Below are 25,466 nucleotides of genomic sequence, written 5' to 3' on the forward strand. Positions count from 1 at the left end.
GACTTACCTTAACAGCTTTGGGTATATAAAGAACTCTACAAACACAGCAACAGTTTGGAACACGTGTCCTAGAGTCCACAAGGAAGATGTCCAGGGTAGACAGGAATGAAGATAGTAAGTCTCCATAAAAAGAACAGGCACGTTTGTTGCAAATACCCAAATGTTTCACCTGGAGGGGACCAGAAAGGCAAGCAGGTTACTTATTCCTTGTTCTCCTGTAACACTTGGTAATCCTCAAATCAGGGGGGGGGGAAAAAAACCCACCACAAAAACCCCTCAACCAAACTTCTGCATACAGAAAGGACTTTATTTTAAATCAGAATCAGAGGACAGTAAGGGGTTGCAGGGTCTTAAGAAGGCTTCTCTTTTGTTTTTGTCTCAGCAGATTCTGATGCTCAAATTTACCCTCTGGATATTTACTCCTTTCCCTGTTGGCATCGGCTTTGAAGTAACAAAGAATGGGATGAGGAAAGCTTAGATTTGCAGAGTAAGATCAGAAGCTCTTTTGTATCAGATGTTGGACTTCAGTTTATACACCTTTTTATTTATACAGAAAGGCTTATTATTCATCAGCTAACTTTACTTTAAACCAGACAAATCTGTTTGAATTGAGGTGCAGGACTTAACTTTAAAGAGAAATACACTATTGTAAGCATAAAAACGTGACACAATTTTAGAAATTACCTTTAAGAAATTAAACAGATGGTATATTACTCATTTTTAAATTTAAGTCAGAACAGTCTTCACTGCTAAATTCAATGTAGCATTCTAATCCTCTCAAATGATTTGAGGGACTTCACTGCAGGCTTTTGACTAAGAGAATGTGGGATTTAGCAAGGGTAGGAGAGATCCAACTCCCTGCTTGCTAGGGGCATTCCTTACAATAAAGTTTCTCCGTACAATCCTACATCTGAGTGGGTGAGGACTTCAGTTAGCAGGATAACCAACTGAAGAAAAGCTCTGGATCCTCTGTTTTAGGGCTACTTTGAAAGAGCAGAAGACATTCTAGAAGTTGAAAAATACATTTAAAGAAAAGCTTCTTTTTTTTTTTTGTAAAAGTCTGATAGACAACAAGAAGAAAATGTGAAGCTTCTATTTAGCAAGCTGAAAACTGATTTCACTGTACAGACACAGCAACAGTTTGAAACACATTCTGGAGTCCACAAGGAAGATGTCCAGGGTACAGGAATGAATATGGTAAGTCTCCATATCTCCCACATTCTTAACTGTAACAAAACCAGGAAAAGCCAAAGCAAGAGAATCTACAGGCTTGTTTCAAGATTTCAATCCTTCACACAGCATGAAATCAAACCAAGTATTACACAAGTGTGATACTAATCATCCTACAGTTACTGTGTGGCAAAAAATAATTGTAGGTAAAAACCCTAGTGCATTTTGGCTGCAATATACATAAGAGCTTGCATATATGGCAATTATTCCCTGTGAGCAAATTGCAAGGATTAGTGCCCATATTTCTTACTACTCTAGTGGCTACCTTGCAAGTTCAACCCTAAGAAAACAAAACCACAAAACTACACATAGTATTTGTCAACATTTCTCAGAGCAAAAAGATTGAGGTAGACAGAATGTGAGACAAGTTGAATGTACTCTTCAGCACAACTATAAACCAAAAACACCATTCAGTCCTATGAAAGATTAAAAATGCATCAAGATGTTTCCAGCAGAAATAAAAATAGCATTAGTATCATCATGCAAGTCAAAACTTTGCCACTCCTGTGTAATGTAAATCACCACCTGAAACATTCCATACCATTTTGACTACTCAGATAAGAGGCACCAAACCTCCTCTATCAATTCCACTCAAGACCCTAAAACGTTACACAGCTCATGCTGTTAATTCCTAAGATAGAGAAGAGTAGACCACATGTAAACACACAGAAAGCACACCTCCCCCAGGCACACTATGAGGGCCCAAGATCTCACCTGTCCTGGCAGGTGGAGTCTGAATATATAAAAACTCAGCAATAAATGAGTCACTTAAGATGCAACTACAAACTTCAATGATAGTAATAATCAAGATTTAATTTGAAACCAGTTAGTAGTCAGCATGGGGAAATTTTGGAAATACTTAAACTACAGACATTTAAAACAGTAATATCTCTTACGTATTTTATTGCTACAAACTGGTACATCTTATCACAAAAAGCTACAAGGCATATTATAAACACATACTCTATTATACAGAGTGCAATGCAGTCCTCCAAACAGCCACACTCAAGAGCACAATTTTTGAGGTTACTCATCCTGTACTATGAGGTAAATATTTATAAGCTTACACCAAAAAGCTTTTAAAATATTTACCCCACAGACCCACCCTCCTTTTCAACTGATTAGACCAGAAGTTATCATATCCAACTTTCAGTACACACACCAAAAAAATAGGATGCTTAAAAAAATATACAACACAATGTTTTGATCAGCTTTAACAGTCAGTTTTCTATAAAAAGCTCAACTAAAATAGTCTTAATTTCATTTTAACAAAATCAGAAACACAGAGGAATTATATAAACAAGTTCTCCATGGAATGGAATGCATGCATATCGTGGGGAACCTTCAGATCCATGAGACTATTAAAAAGTCTGAGCCACTTTAGAGCAGAAATAAAAAGCTGGTTTGCCCCCACTAATTTATTTTCATTTTCTTGCACTTAGTTATCTTCAGTATGGTCTAAAGTGAAGTCAGTTTGTTCTTCAGTTTCTTCCTCCTCTTCTTCCTCCTCTTCCTCACCCTCAGCTGGCTCATCAGCTTTTTCTTCTTCTTCTGTTTGCTGCTCCTGAGCCTGATCATTAATTTCAAAAGGATTTTCACCCTGAAGGAGAAGATCAAAAAGAAACACTTTGATATTTATTTCAAATATAAAATCATACTCATCATTTCAAGTGAATGAAAGGGGCAGCAATTAAGCAATGCTACATTACTTTATGCAGTTTTTTAATAGTTGTGGGTTTTTTGCAAGAAAACCAAAACACCTTGGATTTAAAACTAGCAACACCACATCTTTATGCTCATGGGAAACTGGGATCCCAAGAAACTCTTTCAATGAAAGTGGAAATGGCACTGTGAAAAAGCCAAGTATGCTAACTGAACTACTTCAGTCTCAGTTAATTCTAAATTTGAATAAGAATGAAAGAGATTTGCACAACCAGGAACCAGATACATCTCCTTGAGCAGGTCCTGGTGAAAGTGCATTAAGTTCAGTCCACTACAGAAATCACCAGTCCACCAGAATCACCAGTGCTAGGCATTGTGAAAATGTCAGTGGTCTCCTTGTGAAGACAATCTTGCAGATTTTTCTCTCCTCAATTTTCGAACTGGTGAGTAGCAAATTTCCATTCTCCCTTTTGCCAGTCTCTCGCTAGGGGGCTGTATTGGACAAGGCACACCAAGCATAAGGAACTGGGAAGAGGTGGCTGGAAACACCAGCAGATATTCCAGGCTCTGCTATCTGGCCATTTGCAACCTTTCCTTAACAGATACACAACAGTTATCTGAAACTGATTCACACACCCATCCATACATAATTTTTCAGAACACAACTAATTTGTCATTTTAAATCACAATTAACTTGGGCACTGGCTCATACCTTGCCGTATTTCCAAAAGACAGTATTGCTTTGTTCAAAAGAGTCTTACTGTTATGGCACAGGCAGAATCATAAATCAATTAAAGGTAATCCAGAAATAGCTAACAACAGTATTACAGAGTCACTTAGCAAAGTAAGTGGCCCAGCAGAAAAAAAATCTCTCCATTTTGCTAAAATGAATTCACCTGTTTCTCAGGCCACATACCTACAACATAAGCTTCCATGCCTCTTAAATTCTCTCATCTCATCAACTACTGTTGCAAGCTTTTGTTTTTGTCATGAACCCTAAAAATTTTACAGAAAAGTAGCTGAGTTGTGTGCACACTATACTTCAGTACAAACCCACATGCTGGAGCTTTTGCTTCTAAATGTAAAGATGGGAATAATTTGTGTTTTGTGTTCTGCAGTTAACATTACATATAAAGACACTGCTGAAGTTTGCCTGAAGTTTGTTTTGGGGATTTTTTCATTAGAGAATCCAACTAAAAATTCCCTAGATACAAGTTTTAAATGACAACCAAAAGCTGGTGAATCTGAAGGTGGTAATGTTTGCTGCAAAATAATTTATCTGAGACAATGATTTTGGACTGCCAAAATACATTACAATTATATTAAATCTGTGAGCTATCTGAAAGACAGAGGACTGAGGTTAAACTCTAATCAACATGGAGAAAATGGCAAACAATTATTTTCTTTCCATTTGCATCTCACCTTCACATACAGCTCGTATCGTGCCTTGACGATAGGATTATTCAAGATGCTGGTGGCAGTAAGAACACTCTCCCTTTTTATTTGTTCTCTGTAGGCCTAGGAAACAAATTTGACAGTGAATAATTATCACATTCCTATAACAACTGTCACATGAATTTGAATTCATGGCCAGTTTCTGTATATAAAATAATGATCATACTACAGCATGAACTGCTTGCTCTTAGTACGTAAGCCCAAAGCACATGAACCTAACCAATAAGGTTTAGTTGTGTTTACATCTTGTTACTTCAGCTTGATCAAAAGATGTATCTTGCTTATATAAGGGACTACAACCTGTTATCTGTTCTCATCTACAGAAAACATCCAGGCTTCTCCATCACAGTCTAACATATTGTTGAAGGTGATCCTGCTCATTTTCATGGTCCCTTCCAACTCAAAACATTCTACAACATCCCACAATCACAGAAGCTCATATGAAAACAACCTATAACTTAGGCAATCTTGCTTACTATCATGCTCATGCTACTCTTTCAACGCTACTACCAGCCCTATCAAGTTTATCACTATAAATTTTAACAGGGACAAATACAACACAACTGCTACTTCTAAACTGCTCTCAGTTGTCTTCAAATTAAAAAGATAACCGCCAAGAAAAGAGAAACTATGTCTATCTTGCTAGAAACACATGTGTGAGTAACAAAATGTTTCCAAATACTTACACTCTGTAAAGCAAATCCTCATCAAATGAAGAAGTGATTTCCAGTAACTTTCTCATGATTTTCTACTGGCAGCTATTAAGCACACCAATATTTCATTAGCTGGGGTGCTTAAGTGCTGGCTACTTCCTGAGGTGTTAAACTTACAAAGTGCATTAAGGACATTATAGCTTTATAGAGAACAAGCCACATCAACAAGAACTTAGAAATTACTTGCACCAAGAACTGTAACACTTTTCACCTATTTTTCTTAATTATATGTCGTATCTTACTTGTTTTCCTTTTGTGTGATCAGGAGATTTTAAGTGTTGCTGAACAGAACTGTGCAATGCAGGAACATAGACACTGCAAGCACTGCAGTGAACAGTCTCAACTTTCATCATATGGTCATCAGCTGTAACCCCTGCCAAAGAAGATGCAACAAATCATTAACACAAAACGTGTTACTTTAGGCAACTGGAAAAGTAGCCTGTTTGTTTTTTACCCAAAAATTAAGAGCTCTTGGTTGTTAAACATGTCAAACTAAACCACTGAGGAATATTCACCTAACTTAGTCTCTCTGAGGGCAATACTGGAAGACGAAGTTTTTCACATCAACACTCCACCTCTTCACAGAATACACATGAGACCCAGGCAAAGTACAAAAACAGCACTGATTTTTCAATCAACAATAGCCAATATCCTTAAAAATACACATTTTTATACAGCAAACAAAGCTTGACTGAAGTAACTGCACTTACTTTACCCCTTATAAAAACTTATTTACTTCTTTGCCCTCCCTCACCATCAGGAAGAGGCACATGAATCCAACTTCTCTTGTAATTTTAAGTATTAGCTTGGTAATAGAACATTCTCATCGCAAAGGAAAAAAGGCACTCCAGTACTTAAGGAAAGTTAAGATGTTGCCTATATCCATTTTTAAGTAGTTTTTAGTATTTAAGTTCAAATTAGGTGATACTGCAATAGTTATTGCTAAAACAAAGATGTCTCATTTGGTTGTAGCCCATATTCTGAAATCCCTCAAGCAAAGAACGGGAGGATATGGCACAGTAAGGCAGGGACACATTAACTGCTCCAGAAAACTCCCTGTAGGGCAGCCAAGGGGAAAAACATTCCAGATATCTTGGGTAACCAAAAAATGCTCCAACTCCTCCTTTTGGCACTCCTTTCCCTCCAAACCACAGCAACTTTCCTACTTGCACTTTTCCAAGTTCTTGTATTTGACCACTGTCATCTTATTTCTTTATTACACTCCTTCTCTATCTACTGCATCCACCTGCTGTCACTCCGCATGCCTTATACTGAACAAGACTGTGGCAAAGCCCACAGAATTGTCTGTCAGGTACTCAGGTAACTCAAGCAGGATAGTTCCCACCTTCTGAAAGGCTACCTGGATACCCAACAAACAAGGTTTGCCATCTCCTTCCTGCTGGGCTTACATTCCACATGGGATCAGAAACAAAGCAAGGAATCTCAACCAGGTACAGAAAAGATGTGAAAACTACCTGGTTTTATGCATTTTATCAAATCCAAAGAAGAATGAAAGGAGAAAAAGACCAGGAGAGCTCCAAATTACTCACCCTCCATTATATCTTTTTCAGCAGCTTGGGAATTCTCTGTTTGGTTACTTGTCTGTTGCTTACGCATTGCTGTCTTCTTGAATTTATTCACCATACACTCCTACAAAGGGGAAAAAAAAATTGTAAATACCTGTGATGTACAATTGTTTACATTCCAGTATTAACCCAGATTTTGAAAATTCTTTATAACAAACAGTAAATAATTGCTATTTCTTCTTAAGGAACTACTTTCAATTCTAAAAGTAACAGTACTTTAGAGACTTTGAAATTGTTTCATTTGCTTGAACTTGCAGTAGTATGTGCTGCACCAAAAGTCATCTACAAAATGATTAATGGTAAGTAAAGCATATTTTGAAAATAAATGGTAAATTGTAACTACATTCTCATGTAGAAGTATTATACATATCAAAACCAGCTATCTTACATGAAGAAATTCCATCACTACTTTGTCAAATTTTGTTTGCTTCTGGATATGATCCAATGTCTCCTGGTGAGCTGCACTCTCCAGATGTGACTCAATTTCTTTTTCTTCAAATGTTCGAAACTTGCAAAATGAGCAAGTAAATGCCATTCTATCAAGAGAAATACATTAAATATTACTATTAAAACTCCTCAAAACAATGACACTTGACAAACCCAATCAGTAAGGGAACAGGAAAAGCATTCTTTGAAGCAGCCGAAGTGAAAAAGAAATAAAAAAAAACAACCTAGAGTTTTTCCATTACAAAGGGTAAGTGCTACATGAATCAAATATAAATTAGGCCAGTGTCAGAGTAACAAATTATCTGTTCAGGAGACAAAAACTGCTGAAATCAGAAGCCAGGCATTTAAAAGCCACATTATTCTGTGAGTTCATCTATTGCAGTACTCTACTTCCTGTCACCTTTTGTAGAACATCTCATAGGCACAGAATCATAGTCCAGTCAGGCCATGAATTCCTAACTGTAATTAGAAGAATTAAGTGAAAGTTCATTTTCCATACAAAAGCTATATATAATCTTTATAAGTAAATATAATCTCCTTGGTAACAGTCACTAATCACTAGCTAGGATCATACTCTGCACTGACACTATACAGTTTTGTACAGTGCAGCCACTGGGCAAGACTAAGCAAGTTACAAAACCTATGTACTTATTTTTGCTACAAAACAGTTGACCACAGATACATATGCACAAACACACACATATATAAAACTGGAATAAAACCAATTTCTAACAGCTTCTTAAGTCAACATGAACATATACTTCAAAAGCAGTACCATTCTAATCTGCTTCTGAAGTGTTGCACTTGTGGGGGAAAAGGGGTTAGTAAACTGTGAATTTTCTGATGCAACAGTGGTCCAGTGAAACACCCAGGCTAAGCCACAGAATTTGGGTGCCAGGTTTTGGCTTGAGGTTTTTTCTTTATTTGAGTTAGCTTTTTGCTTTTGCTGGGGAGCAGGGGAAGTTGAGGGGTGTGGAAGGAGGTGGGTTTTTTCCATCATTTCTTTCTTGCATTTGCTTTTCCTAAAATCAGTCCAAAGGAAAAAAAAAACATGTGTTCTTAGAGAGGCATTAAGGGGAAGAAAACCAATGTACACAACACAAGTTACAGCACAAACCTGTATCCATCACCATATTTTTCACTGTTTTTTTCTCTTCTACGCCTTTGCTTCTCTCTTCTGGCCTCAATCCGCCGCTTTTCTTCTTCCTCACTTTTAACTTCTCCTTTGCCATCTTAACATACAATTGAAGGATTAAAAACCAAATTCAAAACAAACAACAACAGAAGTACCTGTCTTCCCCATCTCCTCCACAAACACTTCAAAATGCAGAGAAAGACCCTGTAACAACATAGTTCAATGGCTTTCTTAAATGTTCTCAAAGTTTTGCTTTGTTTTCCTCCTCTAGAAACAGCCAATTTAAACACTTGCTTTCAACTTTACAGCTAGGGTTTTACACTCCAGTTTACAGTCATAAAAGAAATTCTGAATTAAAGCAACTCCTTCCCTGTTGTGCCTAGCTATTAAAGGCCTCTTCAAGTACCTGACCAGAAAAAGGTAACTGGAAACACATAGAGAAAAACACATTGTTTCAAACTCTCCCATGTTTTTAGAGCACCACTGCTACAGTCCCCTTACATAAAAGGAAACTATCTAAAGGCTGTCTCTTCTACTGAGAAGGCAGTTCCCAAAAGTGAAAGCAAAGATTCTCATAAATGAGACAAGACAGTGTTGTTTCAAGGTACGGTACCCAACATTTAACAAATTTATTATTCAACAACTTTATTATTTTTACCCACTAGACTTCACTTCTGTTCACAGAAAAATATTCCAAAGATTTTCAGCCAAAGAAATAAACCAGTTAATGGAGGTGGGGACGAGGGAGAGACAAGGACAGAAAGATTTACCACACAAAGTACCCAAGCAGACCTCCAGAGAAGAACTTGATTAAATTACTACCTAGCATGTAAGTAAAAGTGTCAATTAGTAAATGAATAGAATTTAGTTCTACAACATTTAAGACTTCCAAGGACATTAACTTTTTGCATAAGTGCACTTATGTCTGTCTTTCCTCTGTCTGCTTTAGTAGTCTATGGACAAAGAGAAACAATTAGAATATTATCCAGTGGGTAGTTTTAGACCAAAAAGAAGAGGAACACTTTGTTTTCTTTTACAGTTCAAACTTTGAAGAGAGGTCAGCCTCCAGGAAATCTACCTCCATCCAAACAGCAACAGAAAGGAACATACAACAGCATCATGCACAAACACCAAGACTCCAAAACACTCTGTGGATCACGAAGTGTCACTGCATACTGAAAACATCTTCAGGACTAACAGCTCCTGATTATCCCAAGGTCTACCATTTTGTAGCAAAGAGTTTCAAAATTTACTGTGATCCAGAGAGGAGAAAAACTCCTGTCCATAAAACTATTTTAAAAAAATTCAAATTGAAAACAGAAAAACACCTATCTACCTACCCACACAAGAAATTCCCATACTGATCTCAGGATTTAAATTTCATTTAGTGCATTACCACTAACCCTGGAAATATTCAAAGGACCACTTGTTTTACTGCTGTAATAACCATCTGGTATGATATTCTGTGGTGTGAAATGGCTTCTATTTTGACCCTCAAGCTCATAAACTGAAGTGTCTGCCCTGTGAGAAGCTGGGGAATAGGGACCTGAATTTATATATAAACTAAAAACTCCCTCTTTCCTTCAGTGCACTTATGCAAACTTTTAAAACAAAAAGAAACTCACACAATTTAAAAATAAACTCAAAATATTTACTATTACTTCAAGAAAAGAAACACTCATTTGGCTGCAAATTTCCAGCCCTCCTTGCTCTCAAATGAGACTATGCTATATGCAATAGGGCAACATACAAGGAAAGGGGGACTAAACGTAATTTCAGCCTTATCACTGGATTTCTTTTTCTATGTGTCTGGAATCACTACAGTTAATACACACTTGAACTGACTTTTGTAAACTAATAATAAACCTGTTTCATTAAAACTGTACATGAAACAGACCCCGCATTCGTGAGAGCAGCTCTCCAAGATAACTGAATCCACTTTATTAAAAGTGACTCACCGAGGGTTTAAGGGTGAGGTTGATCAGCTAGTGGGATAAATAATAGGATATGGGTGAGGAACCAGTGGGATGAACAACATTCAATGCAATGGAATGGTAGCAGGTAAAGAAAACCACTTTTTTTTCACAAAAATAAAAAAAAAGGCGAACAGCAACATATTGAAATGATCAGAGAGCAGAGACACAGTAAGTATGATAAAACCAAACAAGTTATAGATGGGTATTACAAACAACCATATTTCCACAGCCTAAATTTTTAAACTCTTTAAACAAAAAACAGGCAGCCATGCTACCAAGTAACTACTAAAGGTCATAAATACAGGCTTACAAAATGTAATCTCTCAAAGCCTCACAAACAGAATACCTACAACACCTTACCTGACAAAGCAAACTGACTTACCTCCGAAAGTCTGATATCCAAGATCGTAAGCATCTCTTGTGAAGTCTTCATATATAACAACTGCACCACTTGTATCAACTTCAATTTCCTAATAAAGTCAAATCCATAAATTAAAAAAAGCCATTCTAAATCCAGAAAGGCAATGTAATTTACATTATTTCCAATGATCTGTTACTTGCTATTTTTAAATATGACAACAAAAGAAAGTGAATTATCTTGTGGAACTCCATGTACAAACATTTCTAGCTCTGCATTCCTCCATAATGCCTTACTAAATTATCTTCACAATCAAAATAGTTTTCTATATAAATATTTAGACTTCCAATCCAGACTTTTACTTAGTCGAGAAGGTGTTAATACCCTCACTCAAAAAGAAGGGAAATGCCATTCCAGTCTTGCAACATTAAACCAGGATATATATAGACACATGCTTAGCTTACTAGGAATATTCTCACATAGTGTTGCAACTGATCTGTCTGAAGGAAGGGACTAATCTTCCTACCCTATCAGAGAGTACCTTTTAACACTGACCCTTTTTTATTTACTCTCTCTCTTTGATGTGTCTTATGTCTTAGCCATTCCTCCTCACTTGTGTTTAGTGATCTCCCTTGTACCCACCCAAGCAGGTCACAGCTGCACGAGCTCAAGCTGTCTACCTGTGGCAATATGAGAAGTGTTCACATGAGAGCTCCCCTGTGCATTACATGAACAGGTAGGGTCTACAAATACAGCTTAAAATTCACTTTCCAGGCTATCTGCACAAGCTACATCTTTCACTCAAAATCAACTGCCACCAAAATAAGATAGTTTTAGATAAAAAACCCAAAAACATGTTCAGAAAAACTTATCTAGCTTAATGTTCAATTTGGTAACTCTAGTTTAAGAATTGTGTGTCTTCAGGTATGCTATGCAAACTTCTCAAAGAATCAAAACATTTTCCAGTTCTGGGAATCTTTACCTCTACAGTAGAATCCTGGTAAGATGTCTTCGTGTCTATTAACATAAAATGAGAAACAATGCAAAAGTGCTGTCACTGACAATTCATTTTAAGACAATAAGATGTTTAGGAAAAAAATCAGCTTGTTATGCAGGGAAAATTGTCTACATTTACAATTTATCATAGTTTGGTAATAATGTAAAATCAGTTACCCTTAGAAATACAAACTAAACACTTAGAAGCAATCACCTATATCTAATTCCAAAACAAGAATTTCAAGGTTGAAAGGACAATAGTATTTTGAGATATATTTTCATTCATACAATAGATACCAACTGCATCAAAGTTTCTGTTAGTTGTTACCCACTTTTTAGTTTTCAACTACATGATACTGCTTAGGTCTTTCAGTTCAAGTTTCAGAAACTGTGTTAAACTGCTCAACATTTTCTTCCCCCTAATCTCAGAGCCACAGGACAGGCTGCATTCTTGCAGGCACTATATATCCCACTTCCTAAAGTGACCCAAATATTATGTATTGGTCTTTGGATTATGGAAATTGGTGTTAGAAGCATTATGCCTGAATGTAGCTTAGAAAGGAGAATGTACGAAAGTACTGAAAGAACTCGAATTTTAGAGACCCTTTTCATAACAAAAAGCTGATGAGACCACCAATAAAGTTCCCTATACAAAAGGCAGAGGAGTGTGTTCTATACAGCCAGTTCCTGGAATTGGTTCAGTACTCTTGACATTACAGTTAAGGGAACAGTTATGTAATACATAATAATGTAACCAGAATAATGAAATCAAAACCAGAATTTACGCCTCAAAGTCTCTGCCAAATCTGTGCATTTGCCTTGCAAGCTATGAGCTACAGCAACTTTAAACTATTTTCATGGGTCATTTAAAACCAAACTACATAAAACACTGCACATCAAACTAGGAAATCACAAGCATAAAAATTTGACTGCTGTACACACTGTTCACAAGATACAATACTCGAGTTTACATTCCCTCAAAGCAAGTACTTTATTCAAACCTCACTAGTGGCTTTTCTCTCCAACTTTGACTGCAATATAAAATTTTAATATTAGAGTTGTAGAATATCTTTATGGAAGTTAAAGAAACCAAGCATCACTAATGCAATTTGCAGTTTGTATTATGTTTATCTATCTCATTTACAATTCTTCTTTTCATTAGAGCATTTCATTTACAAGTGGGAGCAATCTCTTTCTGCCTCTCATAAATTATTATGTAACAGTTTTTGCCATTTTTACAGTTTCCCTCCTTTTCCCTCTCCTCTTCACCCACGCCTTATATCTTTATTTTAACTGTACCGCAGCTGATGCGCTACTTTTTATATCCAAAGAATTTGGACAGCAGGGCCCAGGCTTATGCAAGAGCACATTTTAGTGTTTGTCAGGCATTGTCTCTTCAGACAACCTGAGCTCTGACATTATTTTTAGTGGTGAAAATTTGCCTTCAGGAAGTATCATCATGAAGTCTCAAGGTGATAGTCTTCAACGGTACATATCTGAACACATCAAAACATTCAGTATCATTTAGCAAATTATCTTTGCAGTAGGAAAGTTAAACATGTAAATTCCTAAAATCCACTGTGGACTATTTGAAAGGTAGAAACCAAAGTATTACAAAACAGCACATACAGTCCTCTTTCTGAATATTAAAACTAAGTAATTTCTAATGAATAAAAAAATCACTCATTTTAACTTTAAAATTTTGACACTTGCTACTTACTAGGTGATTTTTTCTGGCTCAGCTTCAAAATAGGCTTTGTCATTTTGGGTTTCTTGATAAATGTCCCACCAGGTTTGTTATATGGCTGTGGTATCATTTTTCTTTTTATTCCTCTTGCAGCAACTGCTGCAGGACTGGGTTTGTTATGATAGTCAACGACAATTCCAGGTCTGTGCATTCCGCCAAAGTCTCCCATATGCTGAAAATGTGTGAAATCAAGAGAAAGGTATTAGTATATGAAACCCATGTCAACAAAACAACTACTTGGTACAGTATGACTGTGACCTTAACTAAAATCTGTGTTCTAGAGCAAAATGTAGGAGGAAACTTAAGTTCCTGGTCTGATATTCGTTTGTGCAATGGCTTTGTGGGTGTTTGTCCAGTAGAACTAATACTTATGTATAAACTGTGTTTCTGCTTATTCAGAACCATTGTCCAGGCAATGAACATATCTGTCATATCTCAGCCTAACATCTTGGCTCCTCTCTTCAGATTCTCTAGATAATGAATTCCATCTGCCTCAAAATAAAAAAAAAAATATTAAAAAGAAATAGCTTTAACAAAAAAGTTTCCTTGCTTTGTATCTTACACAAAATGATACAGTAGTGATCTGAAAACTGTGTGAAGATGGTTGCCCACTGTGGAATACTGATTAATTGAAGGAAGCCCATTCTTTCTTTTATCTATCTTTCCAGTATCTTCCAATTCAATAAAAAGCAGAATTTTTAAGTTGGGCCTGGAGAGAGTGATACAAAAACAATGCAGCGATAGGAATGAAAAATTCCATTGAAAGACTAAACCTTTCCACTATTTCTAAAATTATGTACAGTCATTTGTGGATACTTGTACATGAAAGTTACCTCTCTGAAGTCACAGAATAAGTGAGTAATCTGAAGAGGGGAATTTAAGTAGCTGTAATATTTTCAAAAGTGCAAACATACTTCTTAATATTAACTTAATTACTTGATTAATAAAGGGCAGAAGAGAGCCCACAGACTGGATGAGTGACTTGGATAAGCAGAAATATATCTCTTTCCATGAGAAGAGAATTAGTATTACACTGTCAAAAGAACATAAAAATAACTTCAAAACCTTTAAGAAAAGCATGGCTTTTTTAAAGCAGATTTTAAATGACAGACAGAATGTACCAAAACAGGCACTTTCCATAATCAGAAGTCCATGCACAAGATCTCCATGTTAATTTATTTAGCTGAGATAGCTATAGACTGCCTAGCATGTACATTTACATCAGACACAAATTTGACATGAAGTACGCACTGGATAATTTCAAGTTCGGGTTTTTTTAAACAGACAATCTACCTATTAAAGGTGCAATGCATTTTACATCTGGTAAGTAGTCTAGCCTTTACATTCTTCTTTACTACAGGAAAGACTAAAAGGATAAATTTCAAAAGCAAATGAAAAAAGAACTCAGTTGTAACTCTGCACAAAGCTTTCAGATCTAAAGGAGTTCTGAAAGAATAGCATAAAGGCTTAAGAATGTAACATTTTCAGCTTCACAAGCAGAGAAATGAAGATTAGAATCTTTTTCTCATACCATGCTACATGCTAGCTAACAGCCATGTGCAAAAGTGAGCTAAAAGTTGAATATGGCAACTACAATACTCAAGAATGTTGCAAAGTAGACTTTCTGGAACAAAACCACCACGCATGTTAAGTATATAATAGACCCAGTAAAAAATAATTTTCCTCTACACTTCAAGCTGTATTGTTTAAACTTAAAGAATCACTTCCCAAAGAAATACAGCACGCTCAGGAATTTTAAAAGGTAAGTTACACCTAGAGGCACAGGCAGAAAGGTGTTCACTGAATATTTTGTGCTTAAAAAAAAAAAAAATTGAAATTGGGATTATAAAACCAAGACAAAGGGACACCATCAACCTAAAGTTAGTATTTCTGTCAGGTTTGGGTTTTTTTTATTCTTCCCCCTAGGTCACTTAACATGAAGCATTACTTCCTCAAACTGATCACTCTTTTGCATACAGTTAATCATGCTGTTTCTAGGACATACACTTTTTACATCCCATACTGGAAAGGAATCCACTGAGAAGCACTTAGAACTTAAGTCTTCAAAATGAATACAAGTAAGAGGACTAGGCACACTGTGTGGAAATTAATTTCAGTTCTGTGAAAGGACCTGATTTCAAGTTGATGATGCCCCTTTAACCATGTTTTAATTCTGAGAAAGAATCACTGTAACTGCTAACCACTCACCTTTGCCATTTCCTCCCCATCACCCTTCCAGTAAACAAGTCAGAATAAGAATTAAGTCTAAAAGAAGACTTGATGTTTGATATAACATGTACTCAACATATTAAGAATTAGCTCAACTTTTCCCTTTACATGAACCAAAAACTGCTCTAGCATTCACAACCTGGGTTTTATTTTTTGCTTATACATTGCACCTTTAACCTACTCAAAACTTCAAAAGACTTTGAATTCAACTTTCACAATATTCAAAAATTTCCCCACCAGCAGCAGAGATGCTAGTGTTTACAAGGAAAAATGAAAGTCCTTTTAATCCCTTTTAGACCAAACCTACTACTTTTATCTTCACCTTTCAAACAAAAGGAGAGATTTAACAAACCTTATCAACTAGTCTATTACTCATTACTTTCAGCAGAAAGAGGGACTGGGTTCTACTTGAAGACAGCTTCAAAGGGATAAACAACATTGTCAACCATGATCGTTTGCTTGGACAAAACCCCCACACTGTACTGAACAGTGCATTCATTTTAAAGCAGTGGTCTTGAAAGGGTTTAAAAGAGTGTCTAGTGAAAAGAATCTGAAAAGATTCTGTACTTACTCCTCGGCCTCGGCCTCTGCCTGTTGATGGTCCTCCAAAAGCATCATAGTTTCTGCTTCCAAATCCACTTTCAGGATAAGCAGGCGTTCCTCTCCCCCGAGAGCCTACAGGTGCAGGCTTCATATGGGGTGAAGAAAAACTGCTGTAGGAAGAGTAACTCTCTCTTCCTCTGTCCTCCATAAACCCAGGCCTCAATTTTGAACGGGAGTAAGGTGCTTCCCAGCTAGACCCGCCCTGGTTTCTACCTCCGAAAGAGTCAAGGCTATTCCGGTAGGAGTTGTCAAATCGACCACCATAACTACCTCCGAAGCGGCTTTGTTCGGGTTCATTATAACCATAGCCAGATCTGTACAGATCTCGCCCACCCAGAGAAGACCCGGAGTCGTAAGACTCATAAGGTCCAAACCTGGAAAAGTTGCACAGTGAGGAGAAAAAAAAGTAAGCTTACTAATGTTATACATTTCAAAAGACAAGTTAGCAGTTGACATTTATCAACTAAAATCAATTTATTACTATACTGATCTGTACAGTTGTGTTATTGATTAATCTTGATTAGGGCTGGGCAATTCACACTATGACCAGACAGAAAGCTATCTGAGCCATTTTGCTACAAACAATTCTAAAGCTCAGTATACCTGAACTTTGTTTACTTAAATTTTCAGCAACATTTATTTACTAAAACATTATTGGAGCCCAGCCCTAGTCTCACAAAAATAATCACCTGCAGACATTCAAAGCCTAGTCAAACTCCCCTTTCTTCAAAATCATACCCTCACAGTCTAACAGTTAAACAGCAGTTAAGAGGCAGCTTAGTTCTGAACCAAGAAAAAAAAAAAGTTTTGGCTTTTTTAGTGGTACAGTTGTGAGTTCCAAGTATCCCAGAGTTCTCATTTTAAAGGAAAAATACATATGCTCTTCTGTTCACATCTTTTCTTTATGAAATTTTTTCCCTATAAAATTCAGTCTCACACTCAAAGAAGTTCATGGTCTTCAGTGTATCCAGCTTTCACTTGCAGACCATTAGGTCTAGCAACTCAAGATTCTGAAAGTCTCCCCAACGCATGCACAGCGGACACACAAAGAGTCCTTGGAAAGCAACAAGGAGCTACAATCTTCAGCTATTTATCAAGAGCTTGCTTTGCCTGGGACATGGGCAGTGTCAGGCTAGAAATCAGTATCTGTAACTGCTTGGAAGGGAAACACATTAGTGTCCCTGCAGGGTTATATCAGGGTGATTGAGCAGCTGGGAAAGACAATCCCCTAACTGATACAATACAACCTACAGGAGACTCAACTTACTAACTCTATCTACAGTAAACTGAATGCCTTCATTTTAAAATCTGTTCATCTCAGAAGACTCAGAGATACACAGAAAATGACACTAGAAAAAGTCCATGCATAACATCAGGTTACATAGCAAGCGACATTTTGGTGTCCAAGAAGTCATTCAACCTCCATCATATGCAGATTACTATATGGTAGGTACGGCTCGTTCCTCAATCTCTGCTCAGACTTGTAAATCAATATTAACGTTCATTATTAAACAAGTCATACTTAACTGAAATGCTTAATAGAACCGAGCAGCAAGACACAACACTTCTCCAGCCTCCCTCTTTAGTAGTGTCCTTCCCCAGTGGCACCACAGTGACTACAGACAGGAACCACACAATAATCTGGCAACAGCCAGACAAAAATTCAAGGATGCACACAAGAAAACCATCAGATTATCTAAGTTTTCTTCGCATTTTATCTCCTCCAAGATAGAATCACTACTCTGAAAAGCATGCTTCTTTGAATGCAATTTTAAGACCTAAATCAAATCAGCTGCTCCCTATTGTTTTCATCTGAAAGAGCAAATGGTACCCTAGCATTAAATACACAACTTTCAGACCACTGCATGAGAATTTTTAGTTTTAGACTACTCCATCTTACAAAGCAGCCCAGAACATGCACACAGTTTCAAGTGTAATCAGTACCTTCCAATGAAATAATCTGGACATGACTTTCAGATTCAATACCAAGACCACTTGAGCACTGCACGTTTAAACCAAAGAACACATACCCTAAATGTTCCTTGAAAACGGAATGTTGATAGATTCAGTCTAAGACACTAAACCAATTAGGTCTAGTCTGCAATGTCAGAAATGGTGTGTCAGGCCAATCAGCTGCAAATTGCTAGACAATACTGAAAAACAAAACTTTTGCTATTTTCTTTCAGACGCACTGTTCCGCTGTCAAACTTTTCCACAAAAATGCTGATTATTACAAGGATCTAGCACTTACAGTTTAGTATTTGCCAGTATTTATCAAACATGAAGACTTGAATGAAAGTGTTCATACAAAATCATAACAACATGCCTCAGGAACACTTAAGTTAGAAGAATGATTTAAACTTAAATTGGATTTGATCGATTGTTGGGACAACTGAAGGATTATTTTACCTGTTACCACCACCACCACCTCCTCCGCCTCCACCTCCATGACTCTCCATCCCATAGGATTGGTTAAGGTAAGAGTCCATGGATCGTGGGCCACCATAGCCTCCATGCCCATAATCCCGGTCCATGTCTAAAAAAAGAGCAGAAAAATGTTTATAAAGAAAGCAAGTGAGAATTCTTATTAAGTAATCTAGTTTAAATTCTTAAGTAAGAGGTTTAATCATTGCCACAGTGCTTACAAACAAAATACAGAATTGACAGTTGCAAACCAATTTTGACACTGATTAGAGAAGCCACGTGTCTTTGTCATCATCTGAGCACCTCTTGACTGGAATAAAATTCCTCATTTTTTCCAATACTAAGTAAATCACGATTATTGTTCCATCAGCTGGAATCGTCATAAATTAAGCAAATTAAATGAAGATACCTGATGTAGAATATGTCTGAAGTTGTCAAGAATTAAGACCACTTCCAACCCTTTCATAATACAAAGAGCTCAGAGGCTCTCTCTATCCAGTGCTCCAAGAAACCTTCATTCTCTTTGAGAGACTCTGGGTCAAGGTTACAAGCTGTCATGCTGCAGTGCAGGCTCTGTATATAGGCTAGAGTCAAACAAAAGAACTTCCTGACATCTAGCCAAACAAAAATCCACCCAAATCAGCACTGAGCTGCAGCTCGCTAACCGTGCTAGGTGCTGGCATTTCACAAACTGATGTCACTTCATGACATCTTCATCTCAGTATCCTGCAATGAAATCTGGCAATAGAACCAACTTCCTCCTCAGCACTGGAAGGTCTATGTAAAAATTCTGGACAAATAATCACTCAAATTCAAAGCACTAAAACAATGCTGCAGATCTGCCTAACAATTATGATCCACTATCTTTCTGTAATGTACACAATCTTCACCTCACTGGCATTCTGGAGACCAAAACTGCTTCCCAACACCAACCAACACCAAGGTTTGGGCAATACCAAGAAAACCTGGCAAGTCAAGATTCACAGAAGAAGTAACACAGAGAAGGAATACACAATGAACACAGGAAGGATAAAAATTAAGTAGCTGTTTACTCTGACAAGAGAGTATTTTATACATTTCAGTATCTCCACATATAAACCACTGACTTTTCCAGGACAATTAGCTCCCTTGAAGTCATAAGAAGTTGTGCTATTTAAAGAAATACAGTAACTCTCTGTGCATATAATTTCATGAAAATAACTGTAGTGCTGAAAATATGTATATAAATTATATCCCATTTGTACCTAGTTCTTGTTAGCACCAAGTCACTGTCATTTACTTTCTTGTATCCATCAACAATGAAAATTCTGCAAATTATATTAAGATGACTGTATCACTTATACACAGATATTCTTAGCATGCCTGAACAGAGACTGCAACACACAAAGACCTACTACTAATTTTTATTCTAATGATCATAGGTACTTTCAAAAAAAATTAAAGATGATACTTCTGGGAAAAGAAAAAAAGAACTTCTAACATAGAAGTCACACTGTATCTTTTCATATTCTGAACATACAATAAAGATTCAAAAACCAAAGCATAAAAAACCCTTTTCAAAATATTCATCATGTAGCACCACCCATCATCAACTTAAATTGCAAAGAGTTACTGCAAAAAGAAACTGATAAGGCTTCTAATAAAAACATCTAATGCTCCTCTCTGGTGCTTCTGAATGATCTGCCACCTAATCCAATACATTACCCTCGAGACTATACATAAAGATGCAGAACAGCAAAAAGAGAAGATAGTCAAGAAAATAAACTCAGTTGCACAGGAATTAAAATTGAACATGGGATAATTTAATCTCAGATCCAGGTTGTTAGGTTTTTTAATACAGGACAACTTCAAATCAATCAAAAGACACTGACATTCTGAAAACTGACATACCTGACCTGAAAGCACCCAATAATTTACCTTAGTTTCACTGGCTCCCTATTATCTACAGGCCCTAAGATGGCACAAAATCAGTGAGGTTAAGAGTTGAGAACTGAATCAAGTCATCCAACAAGGAAGAACACAACACTCTATCAAGATCCCTGCCACTGCAATGCAATTCTACTACAGCACAGGAAGTAGGGACCAATGTTATGCATATGCCAGCAGTTCAGCATTGGAAAAACACAAAAACTTTCATGTGCAAAGAACTCTTCCCAAAAATGGTTTAAAAAGCATCATTTTGAAATATATTTTTAGTCTAAAACTTTTAGCATGAAAGCAAACACTAAAATACAATTATAATCACAGGATAACTTCTGACATCCACACTTGCTTAACACTCCTTACTCAGTTCATGTTCTATAACATCAGCAGTCTTGCTATAGACTATGCCAGTCCCTAAACCCCTGCCTTCAGGACACCACCACCATCTCCTCCCTGACAGTGAACAGTTATTCATCCCTTTCCAGACTCACTGCCCTGCATTTACCTACATTATAATAGACTCACATTTGAAAATGGTTAACACAGGATACAAAAGGTACAAAGACATGAAGAGGGATGATGATTTCATCACTTGAATGATTTACTACAAGAAACTGGAGGGAGCAAATGAAATTTACAAGTAACAATTGAAAGAAGGATCCAAGTTTTCACAAAACACTTTTCACAAAACAGACATACAAGTCCCAAAACCGAGTTACAAGTAGTAAGTTACTAATGATTAACAGGGATTTAAGACAGAAATTGGATAAATCAACTGACAAGAAATTCACAGCATGTCAAACACAGACTATGACTGAGAAACTCCTCAAGCTGCAAACCAGTGAAGGCATATAAATATACCAAAGGAGTACTTGTACAATTTGTTCCCTGCCTCCAAACAGAGACAGACATACAGGACATTGGTGAGGTAGGACAGACACTTTTGACCTGATCTACCGAAGGTGACCTTATAATCTCCTTCCAACTATATCATTAACTGTTCCACACTGCTGATCAGTAAACCTATCATTCCAACCACTGCCCTCCTGCTTCAGTCACCAGCTGCAAACTTCACCAAAGATTCCTACATTTTCTATTTCATGCCCAGAGCATGACAAAGAAACTGCATTCGACTTAACAAGTACAGTATTTCTTCAGGTATTAAACTTCCCTCTCAAAGTATGTTCTTCAGACAGGCTTTATCCTAAAAAGGGGGAAACATACAAGACAACAGTAAATATTCATTCAGATAAATGAAAACAGAAAGGACCTTAGTGTAGTAACTGATGATAATCACTGTCACCACCAGTAGAGAATAGAGAAGTTGCCTGTCTGTGCAGACTAAATGTGAAATTGTTTCACATGCTGCGAGAACATGCATTTAAGCACTAGAGAAAAAACACCAGGAATTGCATTCCAGTGTCTCAAACCAAAAATTCAAAAGAGTAGTAGTTCATTTAAGTTTAAATAGTAACTGCTTATCAAAGAAACCTTTGAAGAATATTTTATCTGTGTATTTATGAAAACCACAGAATTAAAAAGAAATTAAAAACCAGTGGTCCATATTTGCTCTTAAAGCTTAAAAACAGAGAGTGAGCCTCTGAGATGAAGGCATTATCAAAGCATCTGAATCAAAGAATTTATTAACAGAATAAATCAGGTTTTGGCATCTGCAGCTTCTTGCATAAATACCCTGTTGATCAATGAGCCATTGAACTTAAGTAGGGAAATAGAAGAACTTGCAAAGAACTATCTGGTTTTTAACTTCTAGATTGCATTGAACTTGTATTAAAAAGAGGGGAGGAAAAGCTATGTCAAAGAAAATAATATATTAACTCTAAATTTATAAAAGAATGGTATACTAAAACACAAGTTTAATTTAAAAATTAAAATGTTAATGTATATGTATTTCTTCAGATTAATTAAGAAAAAAAAAAAAGAAGCCGTATTTGGTGGAGAGATCTTTAAAAATAGTGCAAAATAAATCTCAATAGCCAGTAAAGAAAAATCAAATTTTCCAAAGGAAAAGAACTACAAAGTAAACAAACAGTAGGTAAGACTCAGAACCTCTTGGTACAAAGAACTCAATTTAAAAGAAAAAGCTTATGAGCAGAGAACATTGAAATCATATTCACAGCATAAAGACAAGGAATCATTTTAAACAATGTGCTCCATGTGAAGCAGATGAAAAGGCTAAAAAAATGAGAAAGATCTTGCAAAATAAATGATAAATTAAAAAAGCTAAATGTTGACTACCAGAAGCTTAAGGGTCTGTTGTGCAATAAGAAGCAGTAATTTTCCCAGGCACATTACATTTTCATAACACCATGTCTAGGTTGTTAGCATCACAGCCTTGTCATTAGGCCATTCCCCCTTCCAGACTAAAAGGACAACAGCTGCAGTAACTAAAATATTAACATGAATATTTAATAATATTTCTGCTCACAATAAACTAACAATTTATTCCAAAGGGCGTGTAAACTCTGGGCTCAAACTGAGGCTTCCCTGAGGAAGGGACAATGGTGCAATTACAGGAGTCATCAGACATACAACTGAAAGTGCTGCCCATTGGCTCAAAGTTTCCAACAGGAAGAACCTTGCCAAGAGCTCAAATGAAAACTAGGCAAAGATGAGAATTCCCAACATCTACCCTCTGCTGCCTGACTTCTGAGCCCCACAAAACAGCCTTCAGTCCCCTGGGTAAAACAATTTTTATGCATGCCTTGCTCATGTACATACAGTGTATAAACAGTCATGGTAAAAGTTTCAAGCTGTATACATCGTAATTAAACTTTTGTAATAATTACAAATAACACAAAGCTTAATTAACACAATGAAAACTATTATTACAGAGGTACATGAAAGGAACACTCTAATTGCACAGTACACATTTGATTAGTTAGTTCCCCTACAATGAGCCTGGATTAATTTTAGTATTTGTATAATCAGATCTCAGAAAAGCAAGCTCTGGTTAATAGTTACAGTGAATATTCCAATAAGATACTTAAACTGGTGCTTAAGAATAACCTTTCATTCTAAAAACCAAGTGGATATTTAATTACTACTCAATACAGAAGATGAAAACACGGGGCAATATATTTATTTATTCACTATTTATTAATTTTACTATACAAAAAGATAAATGCAAAATAATATAATTGGAAAAAAAACCTAAGACTCGAGAAATGTGTAACAAAAATTATTATATTGCAATCAAAGATGCATCTGTAATTCAACGTGTTATATGGAAATAACAGCCAGCAAGAGCGTCAAGAGAAGCAACAGCAAGCACTTACTTGACAGGATCTGTAAACGCAGCTTGGATACAGTATCAGTAAAGCTTTTATATTAAGATCCTTTTAACGCTTGCATGCTGGCAAGAGATGTCAAAACATTTCTTGAGTCTTTTCTAAACTCATAATTTTAATCATCTTACCAAAGTACGTGCACTCCGTTTTATCTACATAGTATTTTTAATAGTGCAAAAAAAAAGAGGTAGCTTTTAGTCTTGGCTTTATGTGTTTTTTCTGTACTCCTTTCCAAACTGTTAGTTAAAGCAAACTTTAAGCGGGCAAAAAGTAATTAAAACCCAAGCAGTTACAGGTTCTGGTTCATATAAAATAGGAAAATATCCTTTATTTTCAACAAAAATAGTACTCTGTAAGAATATACTGGTTTATGTAAAAAAAGCATCATCTTAAGAAAAGTCTGTATTTCTACCCCACCCCCCCCATCCCCACTCCTTTATCGCACAATTTTTCATTTGGAACGTGCAGTTCATGTTGACATGCCCAAGATGAAAATCAAGTCTCACTCCCAGTTACAACTCCTCCAGAAAACAACATGAGCACTTAAACCATGTCACGCACTTTAAAAAACCCGTTTCCTTTTTTGTTTTTTGTTAACACTGATTGTTCAGCCCCAACTCTTTTTACAGGTTAGACGTATTTATAGCTCATACCTGAGACTGACCCACTGGGCATGTTCACACCACAATGCATGGGGGTATCTGGGAATCTCCAATCTCTGTCTTCAGCTGGAGAGGATGGGTCAGTGAGAATGACTTAGTGCTTAGCGAGAGCTGGAGGGGAGAGACAGGGAGCCGCACCAAGAGGCGGCTCTCTCTCCTGTCGGATCTCCAGGCTCCTAACACGACCCCCTCAAAGAGCTCGCCCCGAGCTCCCCCCGGCTCTGCCCGCGCCCCCCACCCGCCGCCGCCCCCTCGCCCCCCGCTCGCCCCGCGCCCCCAGGGCGCCTCGGCCCGCGGAGCGCCGCCCCCGCCCGCGCTGCCCGCCCGCCCGCGCCGCCCCCGGGGAGGGCCCTCCTCCCGCGCAGCCCTCCCGCCGCCGGCCGCCGCCGCAGCTCCCCCAGCCCGGCAGTGGCGGCGGGGGAGGAGGACGAGGACGTGGGTGAGGGGGGCTCCGTCCTGCGCGTAACAAAGCAGCCGCTGCCATTTTGAGTCACGGTCGGGCCCCGCGGCGGCAGCGGCGGCGGCGGCCAGGCCCTGCCCGTGCAGCGGGGGAGCGCCCTCACCTTCCCCGTAGTCCATGGCGGCGGCGGCGGGCGCTGCTGGCGGGAAGGTGGCGGCGGCTCCGGCGGCTCCCAATGGCGCCCTCCACCACAACGAGGCGAGGCGGGACCCGCGCGCTGCACGCACTGCCACGGCGCGCGGCGATTGGCTCGGCCGGCGCGTCACGTGACTGGGCCGGCGGGCCCGCCGCGCACGACGCCGCGCACGGGGCCTGGCTCCTGGTCACGAGGGAGGCTGCGCGGCGGCCATTTTCAGCCCTGGCAGCCGCCATTTTGTGTTCTGGCGGCGGTCCCTGTCATGCTTGAGGTCGCTGCAGGACGAGGAGTGGCGAGACATCCACACCATCGCCCTCACACATACGCCTAGAGGGCCCTGATGAAGTGGTTCAGAGTGCGCTCCGCTGAAGTCAGGCAGAGCCTGGCGGGACTGAGCCCTCGATGGCACCCCTGCA

General features: G+C 37.9%; 1 protein-coding gene across 2 annotated transcripts; it reads right to left on the minus strand.

The window, feature by feature from the left end:
- Positions 1-2,116: 2,116 nt before the first annotated feature.
- Positions 2,117-25,195, minus strand: ZNF326 (zinc finger protein 326). Of its 2 annotated transcripts, XM_054637978.2 has the most exons (13): positions 25,018-25,195; positions 24,446-24,520; positions 18,547-18,673; positions 16,106-16,511; positions 13,279-13,477; positions 11,545-11,579; positions 10,587-10,674; positions 8,211-8,325; positions 7,035-7,182; positions 6,611-6,710; positions 5,303-5,433; positions 4,315-4,410; positions 2,117-2,830 (listed from the first exon to the last, which is right to left on the minus strand). In XM_054637978.2, the coding sequence occupies exons 1-13, from the start codon at positions 25,031-25,033 to the stop codon at positions 2,669-2,671; spliced, it is 1,698 nt and encodes a 565-aa protein (XP_054493953.1). In that variant the 5' UTR covers positions 25,034-25,195; the 3' UTR covers positions 2,117-2,668. The 2 variants fall into 2 exon arrangements, with proteins under 2 accessions (XP_054493953.1, XP_054493954.1); XM_054637979.2 differs by lacking the exon at positions 24,446-24,520 and having other exon boundaries at positions 25,018-25,175.
- Between the last annotated feature and the right edge of the window lie 271 nt (positions 25,196-25,466).

This window comes from Agelaius phoeniceus, chromosome 8 (genome assembly GCF_051311805.1).
Source record: "Agelaius phoeniceus isolate bAgePho1 chromosome 8, bAgePho1.hap1, whole genome shotgun sequence".
Lineage (NCBI taxonomy): Eukaryota > Metazoa > Chordata > Aves > Passeriformes > Icteridae > Agelaius > Agelaius phoeniceus.